Raw genomic sequence first — 22,556 nt, 5'->3', positions numbered from 1 at the left:
AAGCAATTTTGTTTTATAGCCTTCAGTGTATTGCATCTATTACATCGTTTCTTCAGAGGGGTGAAAACTGTCTTTAAAATATTCCTAAATAACAGATTATTTTAAAAACAGAGAACATGCTTTATTTTGGGGGGAAATGAAATTTTCTTCATTTTAATACATACAGCAGCATTTTTTGTTTTAATTAATTACTTGTTTAAAATATCCTAAATAACAGATTATTTTTGTAACTTGTCAAATATTTTAGAGTTTTATAGGAGCCTTGCATGAATATACAGATGTTATGATTTTAAATGCATCAGTATCAGAAAAAAAATGCAAAATTTTCTTTTATAGCCTTCAGTGTAAAAAAACTGCATCTATTACATCGTTTCTTCAGAGGGGTGAAAACTGTCTTGATGAATTATTATCGTGGATTATTCAGACTTACTGGGACATTGTTTTTGGGAAGATGAAGCCAGCTGAGCATAAAAAACTGGAAACAGCTTTAATTTGGGGGGAAATGAAATTCTGCAGTTTAAAAAATGTATTTTAAAGGCTGAATTCAGGTTTTTTAGTGTTGAGTCCATCATGTTTAAATTATCTTAACTGACAAAACAAAACTAATATCTTTGTGGTTCAAAACCAGTTCGGACAATTGAGCTTTTTTGGGACTCACTGACTCTTTTAGATTAACAGTCTTTTTTATTTTATATTTTAAAGATAATTGAACGTAAAGATTTGGACTGAGGGAGACTTCAGTGTGAGACAAGGCATTTATTGGAAGCAAGTTTTCCAATATATCATTTCCTGAACAACCGATTATATTTCACACACAGAAATCATCATTTTTTGGCGATTCCTAGGGTAACTTTCCGACACCAACGTTACGAGGATGGCACATTTAAATAGACACCATTCGCCTGCTGAGGGGGACTAATTTAAGACAAAGTTTGAAATGAGGACTTCCTGTCAGCAGCACCACTAAACTGCAGCTCTACTTTCTAAAACATTACGACGTTAAACGGTTCGATCGTTGGATAAAACTTCGAAAACGTGTGTGTGTGTGTGTGTGTGTGTGTGTGTGTGTGTGTGTGTGTGTGTGTGGCGGGAGAAAATGGATGGAACGTGTTTACAAATACGACACATACAGTTTGAAAGTTTTTGGAGTTTTCGGCGACCGGATGCGGTTCATCTAAAAGGTGAAAAGTAACTTCACAGGTGTGCAGTTTCCTTTCTTATCTGCCGCTTTTCTGTTCCCGCTCGATCGAACGGTCCAGTGAGAGCGACGCTCCGAAGATCTGTTTCCAAACGTGAGAAAGGCGTCCTGATACACTGACTTCTTACCGCTTCTCCTACAACTCTTCAGCTGTCAACGTGGAACAAAAAAAACATTAAGAGTTGCAAAAAGGAGGGAGGAGAAGGAGGGGGGGCAAAGAGGAGAAGAGGTCGTTATGAAATCAGAAGTTCTCCCCGTCGTCCTCCGCGCTCTGCGTTAAGCGCGTCCCGTCAGTTCAAGTTGACTAAAGGACTTGACGAGGTTATAGTGGGCCCTCTCGTCGTCCGTCAGCTCCATGTTTCCGGGCCGCACCACCACCACCACGTTCACGCCCGCTTCCTCCGCAGCTTTAGCCTCTGCAACGACAAATACGGATGAAATTTTAAATTTAACTCCACGTTTACAGAGCCTGAAAGCAAAGCTACATGAGCTTACATTCATTACGCGTACTGCACGTGATTTAACACACATATCAAACACTGGCGGTGATGTTTTGAGAAAATCACTGATGCGCCAACACGGGCAGGAAAGAAGAAGACATTTTCGTTTTAAAACGTCATTTTGAAATGAAAGCATTGCAGCGTGTGCTGCCTTCACGTACTTCTTACGAGCACATGAGCGAACCTAAAGGTGTAATTACGAGTGGGAAATTTCAGTGATACTCGAGTTGTGACATTTGCGTGACGTTTCAGGGCAGCAGGAGTGGTGGAAAGCGTGGAAAGCGTGTTGGTAGTAAATATATATATTTCGTTTTTTTGTTCCTAGTAGCTTTCATATACTTTTAGCAGCTGTATATTTTAGTTTATGCATCTATTAGCTGCTGCAGCAAGCAAACTTTGAACTATGAAACATGCCGGGCGAGTATATTAACACTGATAATGTTATTTTATAACAGGAGTTACCGACTTGACGTCATAAATGCATAAAGATGAGGAGAAAAAGTCAATGTTTGGTTTTCACGTCCAGTGTGAATCAGCCAACAACCAAAGTTTCAAACTTGAAGAAAAGCAGGCGGTTTTCGGAGGCTGAAGTGCATTGTTTATCAGATCTGCAGAGTAAACACGAGGTGTTTTGTTGAGTCACATCAAATGTGTCCACGTAAACAGAGAAAATCCCACAGGGCAGCTTTAACAAAGACTGGCGGTTTTGTGACGTTTGCTCCGGGCTGCAGGCTGTATGATGACGTGCTGATTCATCGCAGATCCAAAGTTTGCCATCTAATATTTGCTAATTAACTGTTAACATGCTCACCTCGAGTGACGTCGGTCAAGAATGTGATCTCCTCTGGTTGACAGCCGATCCTCTCTGCAATCCTCTCGTAGCTTTTGCTCTCCACTTTCGCTCCTATATTAGTGTCGAAGTGACCGTCTAATAACTGAAACGATTAAAAAAGAACGTCTCATTAGCCATAATATTAATAACATTAACAGCACGACTTTACTGTCGCCTTTAATCAATTAAGACATAAAAAACAGAAAACTGGTGAAGATAATTATGTGAAACTAATTTTAATGTAGTGATGATTATTAAATATATAATGAGAGAGGCGGCTGTACTTACATCTAAAACGTCTCCCTCCACAGAGTATCCAAACAGAAGTTTCTGTGCCTCCACACTTCCAGAGAGAGTAAATGTACACTTTTAGTCCCTGTCCTCTCCATCTTTTGATGGCTGGAATTACGTCCTGATAGACCCTGTTTACAACGAGCACAAAAGCAAAAGATAAATCAGTGATACTCAACTCACGAGCCACGGGCAAAAATCCAGTGGCCCCAGAACAGTTCCTAATTCACAATAAAAATAAAGAGATTCTGGACATTGTTTTTGTACTTTTAGTGTATATATAAGGTGCCAGAGTGCGTAAAACTGCATAAAAATAATTTTAAAAAAGTGCCAGTGGAGATCCCCCACAGAGGTCCAATGTCCTAAAATCCATAAATGTCTTTAAAATCCTGGAAATGTCCACTAATGTTAAAAATGTCCTAAAACCCTGGCAACGTCCTAAAAATCTAAAAACATCCTAAAAAATGCCAGATGTCCTCAAATCTTGAAAATGTCCAAAAATCCTAGAAAAGTCCTACAGAAGTGTCCAAAAACTGAGAAATGTCCTGAAATCCGAAAAGATCCAAAAATCTGAGATATGTCCTAAAATCCAAGAAACGCTGTAAAATCCTAGAAACATGCCCTTAAATCTAGAAATGTGCTAAAATCAGAAAAAATGCCCTTAAATCTGAGAAATGTGAGCAAATCTGAAAAACCTCAAAAAATCCAAGAAACATCATAAAATCCAAGAAAAGTGCTCAAATCTTAAAAATGTCCTGAAATCAGATAAATGCCCTTAAATCTGAGAAATGTGCTAAAATCTGAAAAAATGCCCTTAAATCTGAGAAATGTGCTAAAATCAGAAAAAATGCCCTTAAATCTGAGAAATGTGCTAAAATCTGAAAAAATGCCCTTAAATCTGAGAAATGTCAGCAAATCTGAAAAACCTCCAAAATCCAAGAAACGTCATAAAATCCAAGAAATGAGCTCAAATCTTGAAAATGTCCTGAAATCCTAATACATTCGCTCCCTGTTGGATCAGAGCGTCGACTGAATTTTGAAATGAGGAAACTGATCGGCGTACTTACTCGCCTTTGATTCTCCCAGAAGCGTACGCCGCCCTCCACATGTGACCCTGCAGCTGTTTTGAGCGCCGTGGACTTCCTGTCTGCCGCCATCTGCCACAGCACATTATCCACCACACTTCCCTAATGGCCTTCTCCTCGTCCGTGTGGACCGTCTGGTCCACGCGTGCACGGGGGCCCGACCGGTTCTGTCTCACGTCCTCTTCGATCTGCGGCGACAGGCAAGCTTTGTCTTTTATTACGGGAACATCGAGTGAAAACTCGAACACTGCATGCTTTTTTTACGATGTTTTGTATCACATTTATTTATTTATATATATTATTATATTTATATATTAATTTATTATTTATTATAAATATATATAAGAAAATAAGATTTTTATTTTTCGCACAAATGTGCTTCAAGTTTAAATTTTTTTTTTTAGCAAAATTAAAACAATTTAAGACCTAAATCAACTGATCCCTTTTACACATATGTTTCCCCAATTTTAAGGGAAATCAAATGTAAATAGAGAAATTACCATCAGTTTAAATCCATTATATGTAAAAAAAAAAAAAAAAAATGTTTAAATTGTTTGCAATACTATATATATATATACATATATACACATATATATAATCTTTTTATTGCGCAAAAATGCCAAAACTCTCCTTTCTCAAATGTGAATATTTGCTGATTTTCTTAATATTATATGATAATAAACTAAATCTCTTTTAAGTTCGGACTGTTGGTCACACAAAATAAGAAATATGAATATGCCATCATGAATTTTGGAAAATTATGATATTATGTTATTTTTACTATTTTGACATTTTATGAATCACATTATTAACAGGGTTACTACATCTTAAAGCTTGTCAGATTTAAGGATTTTACCGTTTATTTTAAATTTGGATTGGATTTGACCAAAACTGAAGGAAAAAATGAATCAGTCATTTAGGGATGGGGACAATTTTGCCCAAATATTTTCCTAACATAAAACATTTTTATAACACATTTTGTGCCATTTATTGAAAAAGTCATTCAGTTATATATATTTATTATTTTTTAAAAAAGAAAAAAAATGTTACCAATCATCTTGAGATTTAGAAAATTTTTATTTTCCTTTTTTTTTTTTAAACAAAATCCTTCTTACCGTGTCATTTTTAAAACTTCTGCAAGACTAACTTAAGACATTTTAATACCAATTAAGGGCTTTTTTTATTAATTAGTTATATTTTCAGACTTTTTAAGGATTCAGTGATTTACAGTGATTACTGGACTTAAAAAGAAAATAATGGACTTAAACAGATCAATGGTTGCAGCACTAATACAGTGACATGCACAGCAAAGGTCAAAGTTCACCCTCCGAACTCACTGAGCTGTCGACAGAAAGAGATTGTCTCTTAAATTTGATTAAATCTTGAAAGCTTGTGACCCGTTACCTGTTTCTTCAGGAGGTGAACATCTTGTTTGCACTCGTCCTCCTCCCAGTGATTGGACAAATACTCCTCCAGATGCTCCCTGATGTACGGAAATAAGATATCCTGCAAAAAAAAAACCACAAAGTGGATCACTGGGCGTTTTCTCCTGACAGAGAACAATAAATAATGTAATGCATCGCTGTTACGCTGCACTCAGGCCATATGGGACGAAGTAACATCTGGATGATTACAATCATCTGCTGACTCGTAACAGCTGTATGTTGGTCTCCTGAGTTTTTAAAAAAAAAATACTAAAAAATGTAACATTATATTACTGAATTTTGGTTTTATTATTACACTTTTTTCAGGCCCTTCCATATTATAAAAGCTCAAAGTCAAATATGTTAGATTATTTAAAAGTCAGAAATTCCCATTTTTAATGACTTAGATGTTGATGTGAACTTGAATTATAGGTTGGAAATTTGTCAAATAAATAAATAAATAAATAAATAATAAAAAATAAATAAAAACTAAAAAACAGAAAAAAAGACAACTCCATGTATGGAGATAGATTTGTCTCGAAATTATTTGCGTGAACAGATCGACAGTCTGTGCGTTAATGTGTCATCTGTAAATATAAAACAAATTGTAAACTCACAAAGGTATTCTGCAAATACATAAACAAAATTTAAAAAAATAAACAAAAAGACTCAGAGTGCATAAAAAATGCAAGTCAGCAAGCCGAGAATTAAGACTCACAAGTAAAACTGTATTCTCTAATATTTTGATCAAAAGTTAAATGTAAATGTTAAAATTATATTCATAAACGTTTTTCATTTATTTGTAAATTATTTAAATGTATTCCCGGGTATATTGACAAAACCTAATCTCTAGATACGTGGTATATGCTCTGTTTTTTCTAAATATTCTGACAATAAGCTATCCGAAATATTTGTTCCATAGTTGTAAATGTTAGAAATATATTCAAAAAATACCTTTTATTAATTTGTAAATTAATTAAATGCATTCCAATTATATATTGACTCAAATTTATTTCCATAAAAGTAGAACATGATCTGCTTTTACCAAGTAGTGACTAAATACTTCAACAAGTAACTAGTCCAAATGTATAAAATGTTAAAAACATATTTACATATATGCTTTTAATTTATTTGTAATTTCATTTAATATATTCATAGATTTAATGACACCAATCTATCTCTATAAGGTATCATATGGTTTGAATCAGATAGTGACCGTGTATTTTGACAAGTAGAGAGCACAAGTATTTGTTCAAAAGTTGTAAATGTTAGCAAAATATCAAAAAATGATTTTATTATTTGTAAATTAATTAAATACATATATTCAAAGATATGTTGACACAAATCTATCTCCATACGCATAGGACATGGTCTATATTTATCAGCTAGCACAAATATTTCTTTGAAAGTTGTCAATGTTAAAAATATATACATAAATGCTTTTCACTATTTTGCAAATTAATTAAAAATATTCGATGGAATATTGACACAAATTTTACTCCATACACATGGCCTTTTTTTCCTATCAATTAGCACAAATATTTATTCTAAAGATGTAAATGTTAAAAATACATACATAACTGCTTTTCATTATTTTGGGAATTACTTAAATATATTAAATGAAATTTTGACACAAATCTGACTCCATACAGGTAGCATATGGTCTGTTTTTATCGGGTAATGGCTAAATATTACGACAATTACCTATACTAACTAATTGAATTTTAAGCGAGATAGTTACATAAAGCAAAAAGAAAGTAGACGGCATAGAAAATATATAAAAAGCAAAAGAAAAGTATCGTTAAATTGCACAATGGTCAAACACCGTCAAGCTAAACTGGTTTAGCTGGGCTGCTACTGGTGACATCTGTTAGCATTGCCGTTATAAACGCTTAGTAACTGGACGAAAATGAAACTAATATGCCGAAAATATCGCATTTGTGTAAAATAACTCACCTTTACAAATGTGATCGGTGTTGTTGTCCCTTCGATATCCAGTAAGAGTGCACTGGTACCAGCAGGAATTGAAACAGTGGCCATTTTTCAGTTAGCTGACGTTAGCTTGTAATTAGCAGCTCCGCCACAGTGTTACAGGGAAACGCCGCGCGCTGGTTTTCGGTGAATAACTGACTCGAGGACAGGTGAAGCAGACTGAAGGTTATCCGCGCGCGCAGTGATGGACCACCTGGATGGATGTTGTCCGCTAGCTCAGCTGTGCCATCACCTCCCAGCAGCTAACAGAGACTGAAGGAGCCGAGAGCAGCTCACATGGTCTCAGCTGCAGCGCGACCTCAGCGGCGGAGGGGGCGCTGCTGAGCGCGTCTGACGGAAACACACGAAGAAGAAGATGCTGAATTTATTATTTTAAATGTCTTTATTTTAATAAACTTTTCCACAGAAATACACGAAGAAGAAGCTGATTTTTTTTTTAATTTTTCAAATTTTTTTAAATTTATTTATTTTAATAAACTTTTTCACAGAAACACACGTGGCCATTACATCAATAAATAAACAATAAATAATAATAAATAATACGAAGAAGAATCTGAATTTTTAAAATTTTTTTTTGTTTTTTTAAATGTATTTATTTTAATAAATAGTTTTCAAAGTAATTTCTTCTGAAGCTTCCCACTGTCTTGATTTTTTCAAAAACTTGCAATTTGCTCAGTGTTACAAGGGTTAATAATAACACAATATGACTAAAATTCAGGGATTTAGTTACTCTTTTTTTTTTACTCTCTTTTGCTGGCATTTGTACAAATAAAAAAGCAAGCATTTAAGATGTATTTTTTATTTCTATTATTTATTATTTACATATTATTTGTTTATTTACTTTATATTTATTTCTCTTTTATTCGTGTTATTTGTATTTTCTCATGTTCAGACAGTACATCATTGGGCCGCAGTCAGCCGGCGGGCGGCGGTACTGCGCTCGGTAGCCGTTTGCCACCCGCCAATAAAATCAGAGAAGAAGAAGCGGTAGCGGAAGGCTGCGATGAAAACAAAGCGACGCGCACAAATCTCCGTTCAAATTGTAGCAATTTAGAGAAAATTGTGCCTCTCTGGAACAATATTTGCCTAAATTGGGACTAACTTTACATTTTAGCTCACTTAGAGTCACTAGTTAGCTCTATAAAACGCTTATAATTACAGCTAACGACACCAAAAATATTAGTTAGCCGCTAGTGTTAGCTGACAGTTTAGCTTCTGCAGCTAATTCTGACGTAGCTCGAGTTTAGCGACAACTCAAAAAAAGCCAAAAAAATGTCGGAAGATTATGAATTCAGCGACGATCCAACCACGATGAGAATGGAGGAGGACGGAGAGGCGAACAGCGATGACCCGATGTCCGCGGCCGGGGACGGGGGCGCGATGGGAGGCGAGGCCGAGGGATCGAGAATCGACGCCAGCAAGAACGAGGAGGATGAAGGGTACGGTGACATTATACCTCAGTAACCCACAGACAGGTCAGACCAGCTAAACCGAACCGTTTTCACCGGCAGCCTCTTATGCAAAATGACAGGAGGACAGCTTTTAGTCACAGCAGACCCATACATGTTTCTAAAATTTAGGACATGTTGGATTTAGGGAGGATTTTAAAACATTTCTCGAATTTTAGGACATTTCTAGATAGTCTTTTTTTTAGTGTTTTAGGATCGTTATTAGATTTTAGGACGTTTTTCAGATTGCAGGACATTTCTAGCATTTTAGGACGTTTTTCAGATTGCAGGAAATTTCTTGGATTTTATACCGTTTCTATGATTTAAGCACGTTTTTAGGATTTTTAGGCTTTTCTAGGACTTCAGGATGTTTTTAGGATTTAGGACATCTCTACGATTTTAGAACATTTCAGGGATTTTAGAACATTTCAATGATATTTTACCTTTCTAGGATTTTTGGACATTTCTGGGATTGTAGGACATGACTAGGATTTTGGACATTTTTGGGACATTGGGACATTTTTAGGAGTTTGGGGCATTTTAAGGATTGCAGGATTTTTAGGATTTTAGGGTGTTTGTAGGATTTTTGGATGATTCTTGGATTTTAGCATGTTTTTAGGATTTTTTGGGCGTTTCTAGGATTGTATTACATTTTTAAGTTCTGGGGACATTTCTAGCATTTTAGGACATTTTTAGGATTTCACAATATTTCTAGGATTTTGGGACAGTTCGAGGATTTAGGACATTTCTAGGATTTTAGGACAGTTCGAGGATTTAGGACATTTCTAGGATTTTATGATGTTTGTAGGATTTTTCGATGTTTCTAGAATTTAGCACATTTTTAGGATTTTAGGATGTTTCTAGGATTTTGGGGACATTTCTAGCATTTTAGGACGTTTTTAGGATTTTAAAACATTTATTGGACTTTAGGACATTTTTAGGATTTTTGGACCTTTGTAGGACTTTTGGACATTTCTAACATTTTAAGACATTTTGTAGGATTTTAGGGGCCACATTTGGCCTGAGGGCTGTAAGTTGAGTATCACTGTTGTAGTATTTTTACTCATAATTCCTTCACCGCTGCAGTTTTCTCAATCTGCACTCTGAGTTATTGTTTCCTTTAATGTGCTGTTTGATATTAGGAAGATGTTTGTCGGAGGGCTCAGCTGGGACACGACCAAGAAGGACCTGAAAGATTACTTTTCCAAGTACGGGGAGGTCGTAGATTGCACATTAAAACTGGACCCCATGACCGGCCGCTCAAGGGGCTTTGGCTTTGTGCTCTTCAAAGAACCTGAAAGTGTTGACAAGGTGTTGTACTGCTTCATAAGCAACACTTACATTATATTCAGTCTGTAAAACAGAGTACATATAATATCACATTCAGAGTGCTGACATATAATTTAAGATAAATATGTCAAACACACATTTATACATTTCTCCACATAAACAATCAATTACCAGAAGAATTGAATTTACACTTGAACATTGTTTTTTTTTGCACAACCTTTTTTGCCAATTGATGATTTTGCTGTGAAGGTTGCCACACAGAAGGAGCACAAACTCAACGGGAAGGTCATTGACCCCAAAAAAGCCAAAGCCATGAAGAGCAAAGAGCCTGTGAAGAAGATCTTTGTCGGCGGTCTCTCTCCAGACACTCCCGAGGAGAAAGTCAGAGAGTACTTCGGTGCCTTCGGAGAGGTAAGAGCGGCTTTTAGTCGGTGCTGTGGCTCATTGGGATCATTATAATCAGCCGAATTAAAAACAAAGCCTGGACTGATGGTCTAATGTAGTTTTACTTTTCCTTGAAGAACTTCTTTGATCAGCATAAGAGCTGAATGGAAATTAAATAAACTGAAAGCAAACTTTGCTCAAATGACACATTAAAGTAGTAAAATACACAAAAACTCTAAATAATGAGACAGTTAGACACAAATAACTTTCACTTCATACCTTGTTGCCCACTCGACTGCAGCTGAACTCTTACCGTTCATATAAGATGAACGGTATTTCTCCTTTTTTGTATTTATCTTAGCGTTACTTCAGTGTTTTCCTTAATTTCCATCTTTTCTTGCCTGAATACTGTCTTCAAAATAAAAGCATTTCCGTGTTAAAAGAAAATAATAATATAAAAGCAACATAAAAATAGTAAAAATGTAATTTTAAAACTTAAACTGCTGAACATTGAGGTAATTTTTTTTAAAATCAGTTTTATATATTTCTTTCCAGTGGTTCTGCATGCTACTACTACTTTATTTAAAAGGGATCATATACAGTTTAAAACATAAATGTTACCATTTGACGCATCGTACCAGATTATAATTGAGAGTTTATTTGCATCAGCAGCCCCTCGACAGGTCAGAACAAACACACAGCGAAATGACATGAAAATATAAAGTTGTACAAGAAGAAAAGAGAAAAAACACACAAGACGTGACATGATATAAAGTGATACCAAGAAAAAGACGAGACAGAAAATACAACATAAAACTACACAAAAAAGAACATAAAACACAGAATAAAAAGCTACATGCAATAGCACATCACAAGTCAAATTAAAAACAAGTTATAAAATACAGCATATGTTTTATTGTTTTTCTTCTTTCGTTGATGATGTGAGCAGGTGGAGTCAATTGAACTTCCCATGGAGAACAAAACAAACAAAAGGAGAGGCTTCTGCTTCATCACGTTCAAAGAGGAGGAGCCGGTTAAGGCCATCATGGAGAAAAAGTACCACAATATCGGACTAAGCAAGGTGCGGGCTGCTTTTTTTCTGTTGAATAGAACTTTAGGATCTTGTATTTGGTTCGCCCAAATCCCAGTGACTTTTATTGCAGATGCATGATGGAAATAAATCAACTAAATTGTTGTTCCTTTAGTGTGAAATCAAAGTGGCGATGTCCAAGGAGCAGTACCAGCAGCAGCAGTACTGGGGAGGCCGAGGCGGATACTCCTCCAGGTCTCGAGGACGAGGCGGTGGTGAGTGAATAAAACGTTTGTGTTAAATTTTAAGAAAAATAGAAATGATTCACCTTTAGGATTCCTACTAAACAATAAATTTAAATAAATTAAACTTTTGGTCAACAAAATAGTGATAATCTATTTGAAGAAACTGTAGTAGTATTTCTCAAAAGGAGCAGTTTATCATTTTGGAAAATACACTAACTCACTTTCTTGCCAAGTTATTAAAGAGGGGGATATAAGGGGTCTTAAAACAGCCTGTTAAAGTTTCTTTTATTTTTATTTATATGATTTGCCGACTGCTTATAAGGTTATATTGTTAGTTTTATATTATAAAAAAAATCTAAAAATTTATGCCCTCAATGAGACATCCTGGTGTCCTGTTGCCTCCAAGAAAGCGTCATTCCCACTGCACAAAAAACCCACAAACATCCACTAACATGTTTTTTTTTTTTTTTTTTTTTTTTGCCGTGAAAATGCATACAGTCAACATTCACACCCGGGTCAAATGACTCTACAGTAGGCTTGAGTTTTAGCACATTCAGCTCCGATTGGCATTGATTGGAGCACAACACCCGAGTGAACCCACTAATTTAAGCCCCGTAAGCAAATTGCAGCGATGCCTTGTCAGTAATTACTGTCCATCTCCTCCTAAGCAGCGCTAAAATATTATTCCAAGTTAGCCTGCACAGAGTTTGAAAGAGAGAGACTGAATAAATAAGAGATGTCTAAAAAGAAGAAATCGCTGAATAGTTTTCAAAGACCTCTGCTCCTACTGCTGTTTCCTGTTTAACTGTCTCTGTGACCTCACACGGACACACCAAAAAAACAGCCAACATGATGGGAATCAAAGCAGTGGAATTTCACATGCAGAGTGAGAAACACAAATTTGCTCAGAAAACTAGCCAGGAATGCCAGATATTTCCCACCGCTGTTGGTAAACCCGATAAATATCAGAGGAGATGAGCGTCAGAGGCAAAGGAGGCGCCAGTCGTCACCGTAAAGTCCTCCGTGACATCATCAAGGAAATCAACACGCCTGCTATTCCGCGCCATGCTCACCATGGCAGATCACGTCTCTGATCTGATCTACGAGGAGACCCGTGGTGTGCTAAAGGTCATCTTGGAGAACGTGATCCGTGATTCTGCCGCCTGCATGCCAACACGCCAACACGCTAACACGCCAACACGCCAACACGCCATGGATGTGGTGTTTGCTCTGAAGAGGCAGGGACACACGCCGTACGCTTCAGTGGATAAATAGATACATAGAAATCTTAAAATCTTATCTGCAATAATTTTAGTTTGTCTTAAAGTTTTCTTGACAATATATCTTTTAGGTCACACAATGTTAACCGCTATGAAACTGGTGCAAAATGGCTTAATTTCTATCAAAAAACACAGAAAGAAGGCCGTGAGAAACGAAAGAAGAAATGACACAAAAATTAGAAAGAAATTAGTAAAAAAAAAAAGTACAGGAAAATTACCCGAAAATTAGTATTTTAAAAAGGAAGAAGAAAATGATGAAGTAAAAGTCCTTAAAATTCATTTTAATAATTCTGCTACATGATTTTAAATATGTAATTATGATCATTAGAAATACAGTTTTTCCCCTAGCTTTTAAAAAATAGTTTTCTAAATCTACTAATTTTTTGCAATATCTGGAACATTTCTTACCAAGTTGATCATTGCCATTTTCCCTTTAAAAAAAAATGCACCAATTTTTTAAGAGTTCAAATATTTAAATACTTGTGAAAGGAGTCTGAAAGCAGCACATGAAAAGTGATGATGTTATTTAATATGCTATGAATTTGATTTAAAGGGCATATTCCCCAATAGACATTATGGCTGTTGAATGTTGAGATGAGTGCAACAGATGTGACGTGTACATTTAATTAAAATCTTGTTTAATTGCAGGTCCCAATCAAAATTGGAACCAGGGTTATGGCAACTACTGGAATCAAGGCTATGGGAATTATGGCAATTATGGTTACAGTAACCAAGGATATGGAGGATATGGTGGCTATGATTACCCCGGATACAACAACTATTATGGATATGGTGACTACAACAGTGAGTACTCCCTGTATTATTATTTTGTTCATTTATATTCTTTTTTTAAAGGTCCAGTTTGTAGGGTTTGGGGGGATTTATTGGCAGAAATGAAATATAATGTGATAATTTTGTTTTCTTTAGTGTATAATAACTTGAAAAAAACAATCATTTTTTGTTACCTTAGAATGAGACATTTATATATAAGGTACATTTATTATCTATTTTTTAACAAATATACTTCAAAAAATGAAATTCCAATTTGTCCTTGATCCTGCTACGTCTTTGGCGTCGAAGGATGAGATAAATTACCTGCTACTATGATATTCCATCCGGTTGTTTTGGCATGTTGCTGCTGATGGCATAATACAGTTACTGCAGTGCATTTTTTATTTGCACTCGAGTCTTGTGTCCTATCGGCTCTGAACAAGGTCCACCCATCCAGTGTAATAGCATGATCCAGGATGTATGTTTTGCATAGGCTTCTGCAATAAGCAGCAGCTCTGCAACGAGCAGTGTTGGAAAAAAAACAAACAAAAAACACTGATTTGTACCATGAAACTGCGTTTATTTGGTGTTTTTTCTGGTTTTAATCACCTGGTCAGTTTGGCTCCAGATTCGTTCATTGGCGTTTTTGAATCGGCCACAGCAGTAAGAAGCAGATGAGCAGAGCCGAAGTTGAACTGTTCGTAATGTGAAACTGATTTATTCAGTGTTTCTAGCAGTTCAAATAATGAGATTGGTTTGTTATAAAGAGAAAACAAACTTTTTGGATAATCCGGCTTCTGGTGAAAACGTGAACATTTGGAGAAAAAAGGTGATTTCACATGCGCTCGCAGCGACGTGCCAACGTTGAATTCAATTCAGATTTATTTATAAAGCCCTTAATCACAATTATAATTTACCTCAGAGGGCTTTACAGTATTCGACATCCCTCTTTCCTTAGACCCTCACATCCACTCAGGAAAAACTCCCCAAAACAAACCCCTTTAACGGGGAAAACAGCGGCAGAAACCTCAGGAAGAGCGACTGAGGAGGGATCCCTCTTCCAGGACGGACAGACGTGCAAAAGAAGTTGTGAAAGTTTGTCGGAATATGTGGATTTTCAACCTGCTTATTTTGGTTTTTGATCCGTTTTAAATGGCCTCCACCAATAATTTGACTCACAGTAAAAACCTCTTGAATCAGAAAAAAGTGAGCACACATTAACTTATGTCGGAGAAACGCTGATTTGTAACGTGAAACTGCTTTATTCAGTATTTATAGCTGTTTTAACCCTGAGGGCTCGCTTTAATGTTACACACACTCGAATCAAAATGTGCTTCTAAAAATCAAGCATTAAAAAATGTACACATTATTATTATTTTCTATTTTCATTGAGCTATTTTTAACCAACATCAGTCCTAATCATAAATATCAAATATTCATTAATTTTCCAGGTTTTTGTAATGATGCCTCTGTGTTTTTAGATGGAAAAAAAAGAATAAACTACATGTTAAGTAGATTTTTTTGTTTATCCCAGACTTGGATATGTCAGTGATTAGCAGCAGCATTGATTTTTTTACATTATTATTTTTTGTGCAGTGTCACTCATACTGCTCTGCATACAAAATGCACTTTTCAAAATCAGGGTATTAAAAAAAAAAACATTAATATTATTTTCTACTTTAATTGTTTGTTTTTTTTACTAACATCAGTCCTAATCTAAAATATCAAATATTAATTGATTTTAAGAATTTTAACCCTTTAAATGCCAGATTTTTGTGTTGATGGTAAAATGTTTATAGATGAAAAAAATGCATGTTTTAAATATACTACATGCTAAGCAGATTTTATTTATGTATTTATTAATAAATATCACAGCCTGAGATGTGTTAATGATTTGCAGCAACATTTATTGTGACAGAGCACCTAATAGAAATTAAAGGAATTCACTAGACGCCACCAAATCCCCCCCAAATTTTACACACTTCACCTTTAATGATAAAAACGCCTGTATTCATATTTTGTGCCACACCTGTAGATCAATCTGGTGGATACGGCAAGTCGCCACGGCGTGGCCACGCCAACAGTTACAAGCCGTATTAACGGAGGAAACTCATCCTTAAGTAGGTATGTAAAGACAAAAAATACACCTCTTACTTTAAAGTTAAAGTAGTTATATTTAATTTGCTGTTTGGTAACATTATGTATAATTTCTTCTTGTAAATTTCTTTTTCTCAGCACCCTCAAGTGCTTTACAGTAGTGGTAACATAGAGGCTACACGATTATGTTAACAGCCGGCCTTCTGCTGCCTCTTTTGCACCTTCTTTTTTCTTTTTCTTTTTAACTGTAAAGTTAACAGGTAAAGTACTACTACTACAGTAAATGGATGCCAAAGTTAAGGATGTGCAAAGGAAACAGAAAAGGAAGTATGTTGTCTCCTAACTCTGACATACCTTGTTTGTACCTGCCAGCGGAGCTTCCTTGCAGGCCATGAGCTGACTCCCAGATACTCTCAGGGCCCGCTCAATGCGGACCGGGTACGAGAAGCATACGCTCTCGAATGCTGCCATTTGGTATGGTCTTACAACATCCTGTATCAGCATTTCTAAACTAAACAATATGGGACACGTCCAGCTTTGTCATCTTTCTTTCCATTTTAATTTCTTTGCGAATGTTTGTAATGTAAAAAAAAAAAAATTAAATATACACATGTAATTGTCATTTTTTACAGGCCCTTACTCCCCCACAAGTAATGATTATAATTATGAAAAAATAACTATTTGCTTTTCAAAGGATACGTACAGCTTGCTCTGGACTTTCCAGTTCCTATTGTTAACACACATGCATTGCTAATCTTATCTAAAATGCTTGTTTCTTTATTTAGCCAGTAGTCCATGAGCTAAAACCTGGTTTTGGACGAGACTGTGTTGGGGGGATAAAGTGCTTTTACTTTGTGTACATGTATTGCTCTGTTTTGTGTTACTCACAGCGATGGAAAAGACTCCTCTTTTGTTAATTTTCCTGTAACAAATTTTCCTCTTACTGTAAAACAAGAAGTTTCCGGCATGTAATGCTTTCTTTAATGTGTACTTTATTTTTTTTGACCAATCGAAGGTTTCTTCCATTTAGTATTTTGACTTCAGGATTTCTAGCTTATGGACTAACTTTTTTTTTTTAAAGTGTAAAATGTTAAAATAATTTGTTTTTTCTTATTGTTTTTTTTCTTTAAACATTGGACATAATAAACACGGGGGATTCCTTTTTTGTTTTTGTGATGTGAGCGTTTTTATTCGTCTTAAGGCTGATTTGTTTTTGTTTGTTTCCCATAGGTTTCAGAGTGATGAAAAGCAGCAGCGGGCTCGCCGAGAATTGGCCAGAGAGATGATGGTTTCCAGCAAAGATCACTAAGATGATCGTTAAAACTAAAAGAAGAGCTCTATGACCTACTTTATATTTCCTCTATATTTACCAGAGTATTTGTTGTACCTTAAAAAAAAAAAGTTTGGGTGTTTTGCATTTATTTAGATTGCGGCAAAGTTTCCTCATCCTTTGCTTTTGTTTTTGTATTTAATGTTCTCAAATGCTGTTTGTGGGTTTTTGCTTCATTTATTACATAACTTAAATGTTAGCTTGGTTGCAAAAAAATCACACTTATATCCAGTTTTGTGGTAGCGAAGAATGCATACAATGTTATCCTCTTTATCTTAGTCATCAGTCATATAATACATATGTTATTACAGAGTCTGACAGTCATGAACATACAGTATATACAGGTAATTGGACAAAAAATAAAAATAATGAAAAGTTAATTTGGATTTGTGATCCTTTGTGAAATATTATTACATGTAAAGACTGTTGGAGTGTTCAAGGAAGTTTTTCAGCCAAGTTTCTAACAATTTGCAGCTTTGAAAACTAATCGATAAGATTAATTTATTTTACAAAGTAATGTACCTTTTAAATTTACATAAATATTTCTTGAAATGTTTGAGCTGAAATGATAAGAGACCCTCATGAGAACAATTAAAAAGCCCGATAAAATGTGGGTGAGCTTTGTCCGCCGTCGCCGTTGCGTTCAGTCCTGAGCTGGTGAAAAGAGCGCGGATAGATTTTATATAACACCCGTGGCGAAGAGGATGATGAGGACGATGATGATCACCACAATCACACCGATTATTATCATCATTTTAATGTTTTTCCACCAGTATTTCCTGGCAACGCGTGTAGACGTCCTCTGGAACGAGTCAGCCTGAAGAGAAAAAAATATTATTTTAAACTGTAGTCTTTTAATAGATCGGATGTATGGAAGCCCATTTCAGCCAGTAAAAAAAATAAAATAAATAAAAACTATTCGACTGTTAAAACAAAAAAAGTCCTTTAAGTCATTATATTGACAAATTTTCCTGACATTTAGTTAGTGTCTTGAAATAATAAACTTAATAATAAGTCTTACTCTTATCTCATATCTCAAATAACGACTTATCTCGTAATATTGACTTTGCAACTCAAAAGAATATCTTAATATCTCTAAATAATGATTTAATATCTCATGACTAAATATCTCAAATGACTTATCTCGTAATATTGACTTTGTAACTCAAAAAATAATAATATTTCTAGGTATCTCCAAATAACGATCTAGTATCTGGAAATAATGATTTAATATCTCATAATGGCTAAATATCTCAAAATTAGGATTTGGTATCTTGAAATAATAATTTAATATTAGTCTCACAAATTAATTGCCTCCTCGTAATAATGTTAGGTCAAAATAATGACTTCAAAATGTTTACGTTTTATCTCAAAAATAATTACTTAGTTTCTCGAAATAATGATTTAATATCTCGTAATAATGATTGAATAACTCAAAATAATGATTTAAAATCACGAAAATAATTCTGTATGGCAAAAAACCCCCAAAAAACAAAAAAAAAAAACCCAAAATAATCACGTAGTATCTCAAAATATTTATTTACTTTCTTAATGGCAACAGCCTATCCCAAAACAGTATTTTAAAATAAGTTACTTTGGGATTTTTTATATATATATATATTTTTTTAAATTTTCATTTATTTGACAGATTTTCTTATTACCTTGAAATGTGTTTTTTTAAGTTTCTGATTATGCTGCAAAAAAATCACTTTTTTGTGAAAAGTAGGTCATCATTTAAAGAAATTATGTAATGACATGCATTGTCTTTTTTTTCTCGACACATTGGCGTAAATGGGCTTCTATATAAATGAGTAAAACTGCACATAATGAGGATAAATGGGTCGAGTTTGTGAGACGATAAATGAAGCAGCAAAGAAAAAAAATAAATCTAATACACAGTCCCATTGTCGTATTTTTGAACATTTCTCTACTATTTGTCTTATTTTTCAATATTGTTTTATTTAAACTCTTTGGGCTTCAAACAGTTATTTAAATGAGCTTGTTAGGGAAGTTTAAAGGGGAAATGCAGCAACTTGACAAGGTTTTTTTTTGTATCACAAGAAAAAAATGTTTGAAACCACCTAATTTATAAGAATATCATGTTTTTTATAGTAAATTCTAATTAAATAAAGCATCTAGTAACTATAGCAAGAAAAAAAGTATGATATTTCCATCCGAAATGCAGTAAAGTAGATATAAAATACCATAAAACTGCAGATTCTAACAATTGTACTGCAATAGTCATATATAGTTTAATAGTTTCATATATGAGCCATGTGAAAAATTATCCATAAACGTCAGAGTGATGAGTTCACGCTGCAGCTACAGTCTTGATCAGATACTCACGGACGCCTGCAGGTCGTCAGTTTTGCCGATGAGGTCATCTAGTCGGTCGCCCCTCTCCAGCACTTTGCTGATGTTGTCTTTGAGAATAACTTTGACCTCGTTCACCTGACCCTGCACCGCGTCCAGTTTGGCCGACGAGGCAGAGGCCGGTGACTGCGAGCTTGTGTCAGCCTGGAAAAAAAAACGGGGAAATTGTTTTATTTTTAGCTATAAACCTCCCACCACAAAAACCAGCTGAAAGTGAAACGTGGGAGTAGAAACCGCTGCAGTCTTTTAACTTCATTTCTTATAATTCACTCTTCACAGAGATTTATTTAACTATTAGTTTTGGATATTTTTTCTGTTTTTTTTTTCATATCTAATAATAACCCCCAGCTAATTTTTCAGATCATTTCCTTGTCAACTTTGACTTATTTTTTATTTTATTTTATATTTTATTTTTTTATTTTGCCGTTTGAGGGACATTTGAGGGTTAAATGGAGTCTGGTGGCTTTGGTGACGGCGATTTTGGGGCTTTTTTTGGTTAAACAAAAAGAATCTTACTGTTTGACTAAATTATTTATCTGTAGGAATCTAAAATGTCAGACAATAATAATAACAATCTGAGCCTGTCAGATGCAAATTAGGCGCTTTTAGTGGATTGACGAGGCAAAAAAATATTTTTTCCAAAAATATTACAAAACAACTACCCAAAAATTTGTATAAAAAAAGAGGGGAATATTACTTCAAATTATCCAAAAAATAGAGAGTAATATCCAGAAAACTATATAATAATAATAATAATAATAATAATAATAATAATAATAATAATAATAATAATAATAATAATAATAATAATAATTTAAAAATATATATTTATTTATTTATTGTTTAAAAATATGTTTAATATATAAAATAAATACTTTTTTTTCAAAATTAGATACTTTTAAAAGTAATTTTTCTCATTTGTTTCTTATTTTTACTTTTTTCACTTACTTTTAGGTTATTTTGTTCAAAATTTTTTTTTTTTTAACAATTTGTTTTGCTTATTTTTGGGCCTCGTCTTGTTGAGTCGCTCGTTTCCGTCTCCCCGTGTTTCGGACAGAATTTGACGCAGCTTTGTCCAGTATCAAAGGGTTAAATAGGTCAAAACTTCAGCAACAACAGGGATGTTAAGAGGTCAACAGGAAAAGAGCGCTATCAGCTGTGAGTCAGTTTACAGAGGCCTGTCTATGTGTGTGTGTGTGTGTGTGTGTGTGTCACATGAAAACCTAATGCAGAAAATAAACCTGGTCAACACAAAGTGCACACAAACAAACCGATAAAGAATTATTCTAGATGATATAAAGATTAAAAAACAATTGATTACATTCAAAAAATATATAAAAAATAATAATTTAACTAAACTTGAGTGTATAAAAAGTACAACACTCACCATAGCAGCTCTGTTTTTCAGTCACAAGCAAAAAATATCCTCATATAAAACCCCCAAAATCCTCCAAAAAGAGCTCCTATCCAGTCCTGTTGGTGGTAATAAACAAACGCAGAGATCCTCTTGTGACTGTATGAAGTCACACAGTCAGAGCTGAAGGTTGCACCTTCTCCTGCGTTACTCATTAACCGTTTCTTGCCTCAATCAAAGTCTCATTGGCTCAACAGGAGCCGTCGCCACAGAGAAGTCAGCTCATGAACACACACTGCTTTCATTTCCTGCTTTCCATGAACTCTGCCACCAAACGTCCATTGACACATTTAGACCTGCGGTTTGAGTATTTAACAATAAAAGCAACATATTTCACTTTCTGTGGCGTTTTCTGAGTGTTTACATACCATCAGCCGTCTTACAGCGAGCGCAGGCCGGTGTAGAGATGTGTCGGGGCAAAGGGCTCTGCTTTCACCACAGGCAGATTTGCAAGGCAATAAAGCGGAGGTGAAGTCACTCTGTTGCTTCATTTCCTCATCCTGTGCTGAGCGGCTTGTTATTTCTGCCTCCTGTGACATTTCATGTATGCAAATATGCTTCATCCAGGCTGTTTGTTTTTGAACCGAGCTCAGTTCAGTTCCCAGTTTCACCAGTAAACACAGACACAGAACCTCAGCTTTTAATCATTTCACTTGTTGTGTACAAGAAGCACAGCTGATAACTACCAACTACCTCTTTTTAAACTAAGGTTTGGGTAGTTTTTTGTCACTATTACTACTATTACTACTTCAATTATTTAAATATTATTATACATTTACATACATACATTACATTACATTACATTACATGCATACATTACATTTACATACATTATGATACATTTCTAATAATCAAAACTCCTGGATTTACAATGTTACTTAAGTAAAAGTTTTTCCAAAAATATTCATATTGAATAAGGAAATGAATGAAATTTGTGAAAGGTGACCAAAAAGAACTACCCAAAACTTTGCTTAAAAAAGAGGGGAATATTACTTCAAATTATCCAAAAATAGAGAGTAATGTCCAGAAAACTATATAATAATAATAATAATAATAATAATAATAATAATAATAATAATAATAATAATAATAATAATAATAATAATAATAATTAATTATTATTAATTTTTTTTTAATTTAAAATATATATTTATTTATTCTTTTTTAAAAAATGTAAAGATAAAAATACTATTAAATACATAAAATAAATACATTTTTTAAAAATTAAATACTTTTGAAAGTCATTTTCCCATTTGTTTCTTATTTACTAAACAGTGTAGGCATGTGATAACACGAAATTAAATATAGAAATGAATGTTGTATAACCTTAAATAACAAAGAGCAATAGTAAAAACTGAAGTGTGTGAACATAAAAGTGCAGTTTACAAACTTTACCACACTGGCTGTGTCTTATATAAGTAATTATAGTATTTTTGGACTTTGTACAGTCGAGGCGTTTGTTGTTGATTATTTTCATGTAATTTATAAAAAATATATATCTAAGGACCAAAAAAGAAAAAGGCTAGGAAAAACTATATTTATAATTATAATTATAAATTATAATAATTATAA

At 34.4% G+C, this 22,556-nt stretch overlaps 3 protein-coding genes across 9 annotated transcripts; 1 reads left to right on the top strand and 2 right to left on the bottom strand.

Annotated features, from left to right (window-relative positions):
* Positions 1-776: 776 nt before the first annotated feature.
* enoph1 (enolase-phosphatase 1) lies at positions 777-7,624 on the bottom strand. Its single transcript, XM_042509888.1, is given in 9 exon segments — positions 777-1,614; positions 2,510-2,633; positions 2,819-2,881; positions 2,883-2,952; positions 3,889-3,947; positions 3,949-4,005; positions 4,008-4,094; positions 5,311-5,412; positions 7,287-7,624. Coding segments are annotated over 9 exon segments (786 nt in total). The 5' UTR covers positions 7,371-7,624; the 3' UTR covers positions 777-1,474.
* Positions 7,625-8,309: 685 nt separating this feature from the next.
* LOC121959540 (heterogeneous nuclear ribonucleoprotein D0-like) lies at positions 8,310-17,577 on the top strand. Of its 6 annotated transcripts, none has more exons than XR_006106925.1 (8): positions 8,310-8,761; positions 9,913-10,081; positions 10,310-10,471; positions 11,394-11,525; positions 11,650-11,749; positions 13,648-13,803; positions 15,806-16,341; positions 17,098-17,577. XR_006106925.1 is itself a non-coding variant. In XM_042508903.1 (8 exons), exons 1-7 carry the CDS (start codon positions 8,595-8,597, stop codon positions 15,868-15,870), a joined length of 951 nt encoding a protein of 316 aa, XP_042364837.1. In that variant the 5' UTR covers positions 8,310-8,594; the 3' UTR covers positions 15,871-15,894; positions 17,098-17,577. The 6 variants fall into 6 exon arrangements, 5 of the variants coding, with proteins under 5 accessions (XP_042364837.1, XP_042364838.1, XP_042364839.1 ...); XM_042508903.1 differs by having other exon boundaries at positions 15,806-15,894; XM_042508904.1 differs by having other exon boundaries at positions 15,806-15,894; positions 16,240-17,577.
* si:ch73-234b20.5 (uncharacterized protein LOC449923 homolog) lies at positions 17,430-21,452 on the bottom strand. Of its 2 annotated transcripts, none has more exons than XM_042508908.1 (3): positions 21,353-21,452; positions 19,544-19,714; positions 17,430-18,014 (listed from the first exon to the last, which is right to left on the bottom strand). In XM_042508908.1, exons 1-3 carry the CDS (start codon positions 21,353-21,355, stop codon positions 17,877-17,879), a joined length of 312 nt encoding a protein of 103 aa, XP_042364842.1. In that variant the 5' UTR covers positions 21,356-21,452; the 3' UTR covers positions 17,430-17,876. The 2 variants fall into 2 exon arrangements, with proteins under 2 accessions (XP_042364842.1, XP_042364841.1); XM_042508907.1 differs by lacking the exon at positions 21,353-21,452 and adding an exon at positions 20,958-21,339.
* Between the last annotated feature and the right edge of the window lie 1,104 nt (positions 21,453-22,556).

Source organism: Plectropomus leopardus, chromosome 20, assembly GCF_008729295.1.
Source record: "Plectropomus leopardus isolate mb chromosome 20, YSFRI_Pleo_2.0, whole genome shotgun sequence".
NCBI classification, from domain to species: domain Eukaryota; kingdom Metazoa; phylum Chordata; class Actinopteri; order Perciformes; family Serranidae; genus Plectropomus; species Plectropomus leopardus.
This window is presented reverse-complemented; position numbering and strand designations above follow the sequence as displayed.

Excerpts from the sequence above, each read along its gene's own strand:
- LOC121959540 (XM_042508903.1), top strand. The coding sequence starts at position 8,595 with ATGTCGGAAGATTATGAATTCAGCGACGATCCAACCACGATGAGAATG. Across the intron at positions 11,526-11,649 it reads ACAATATCGGACTAAGCAAG|TGTGAAATCAAAGTGGCGAT; the intron begins GTGCGGGCTGCT and ends TTGTTCCTTTAG. Across the intron at positions 11,750-13,647 it reads GTCTCGAGGACGAGGCGGTG|GTCCCAATCAAAATTGGAAC; the intron begins GTGAGTGAATAA and ends GTTTAATTGCAG.
- si:ch73-234b20.5 (XM_042508908.1), bottom strand. Across the intron at positions 18,015-19,543 it reads CTGACGACCTGCAGGCGTCC|GCTGACTCGTTCCAGAGGAC; the intron begins GTGAGTATCTGA and ends TTTTCTCTTCAG.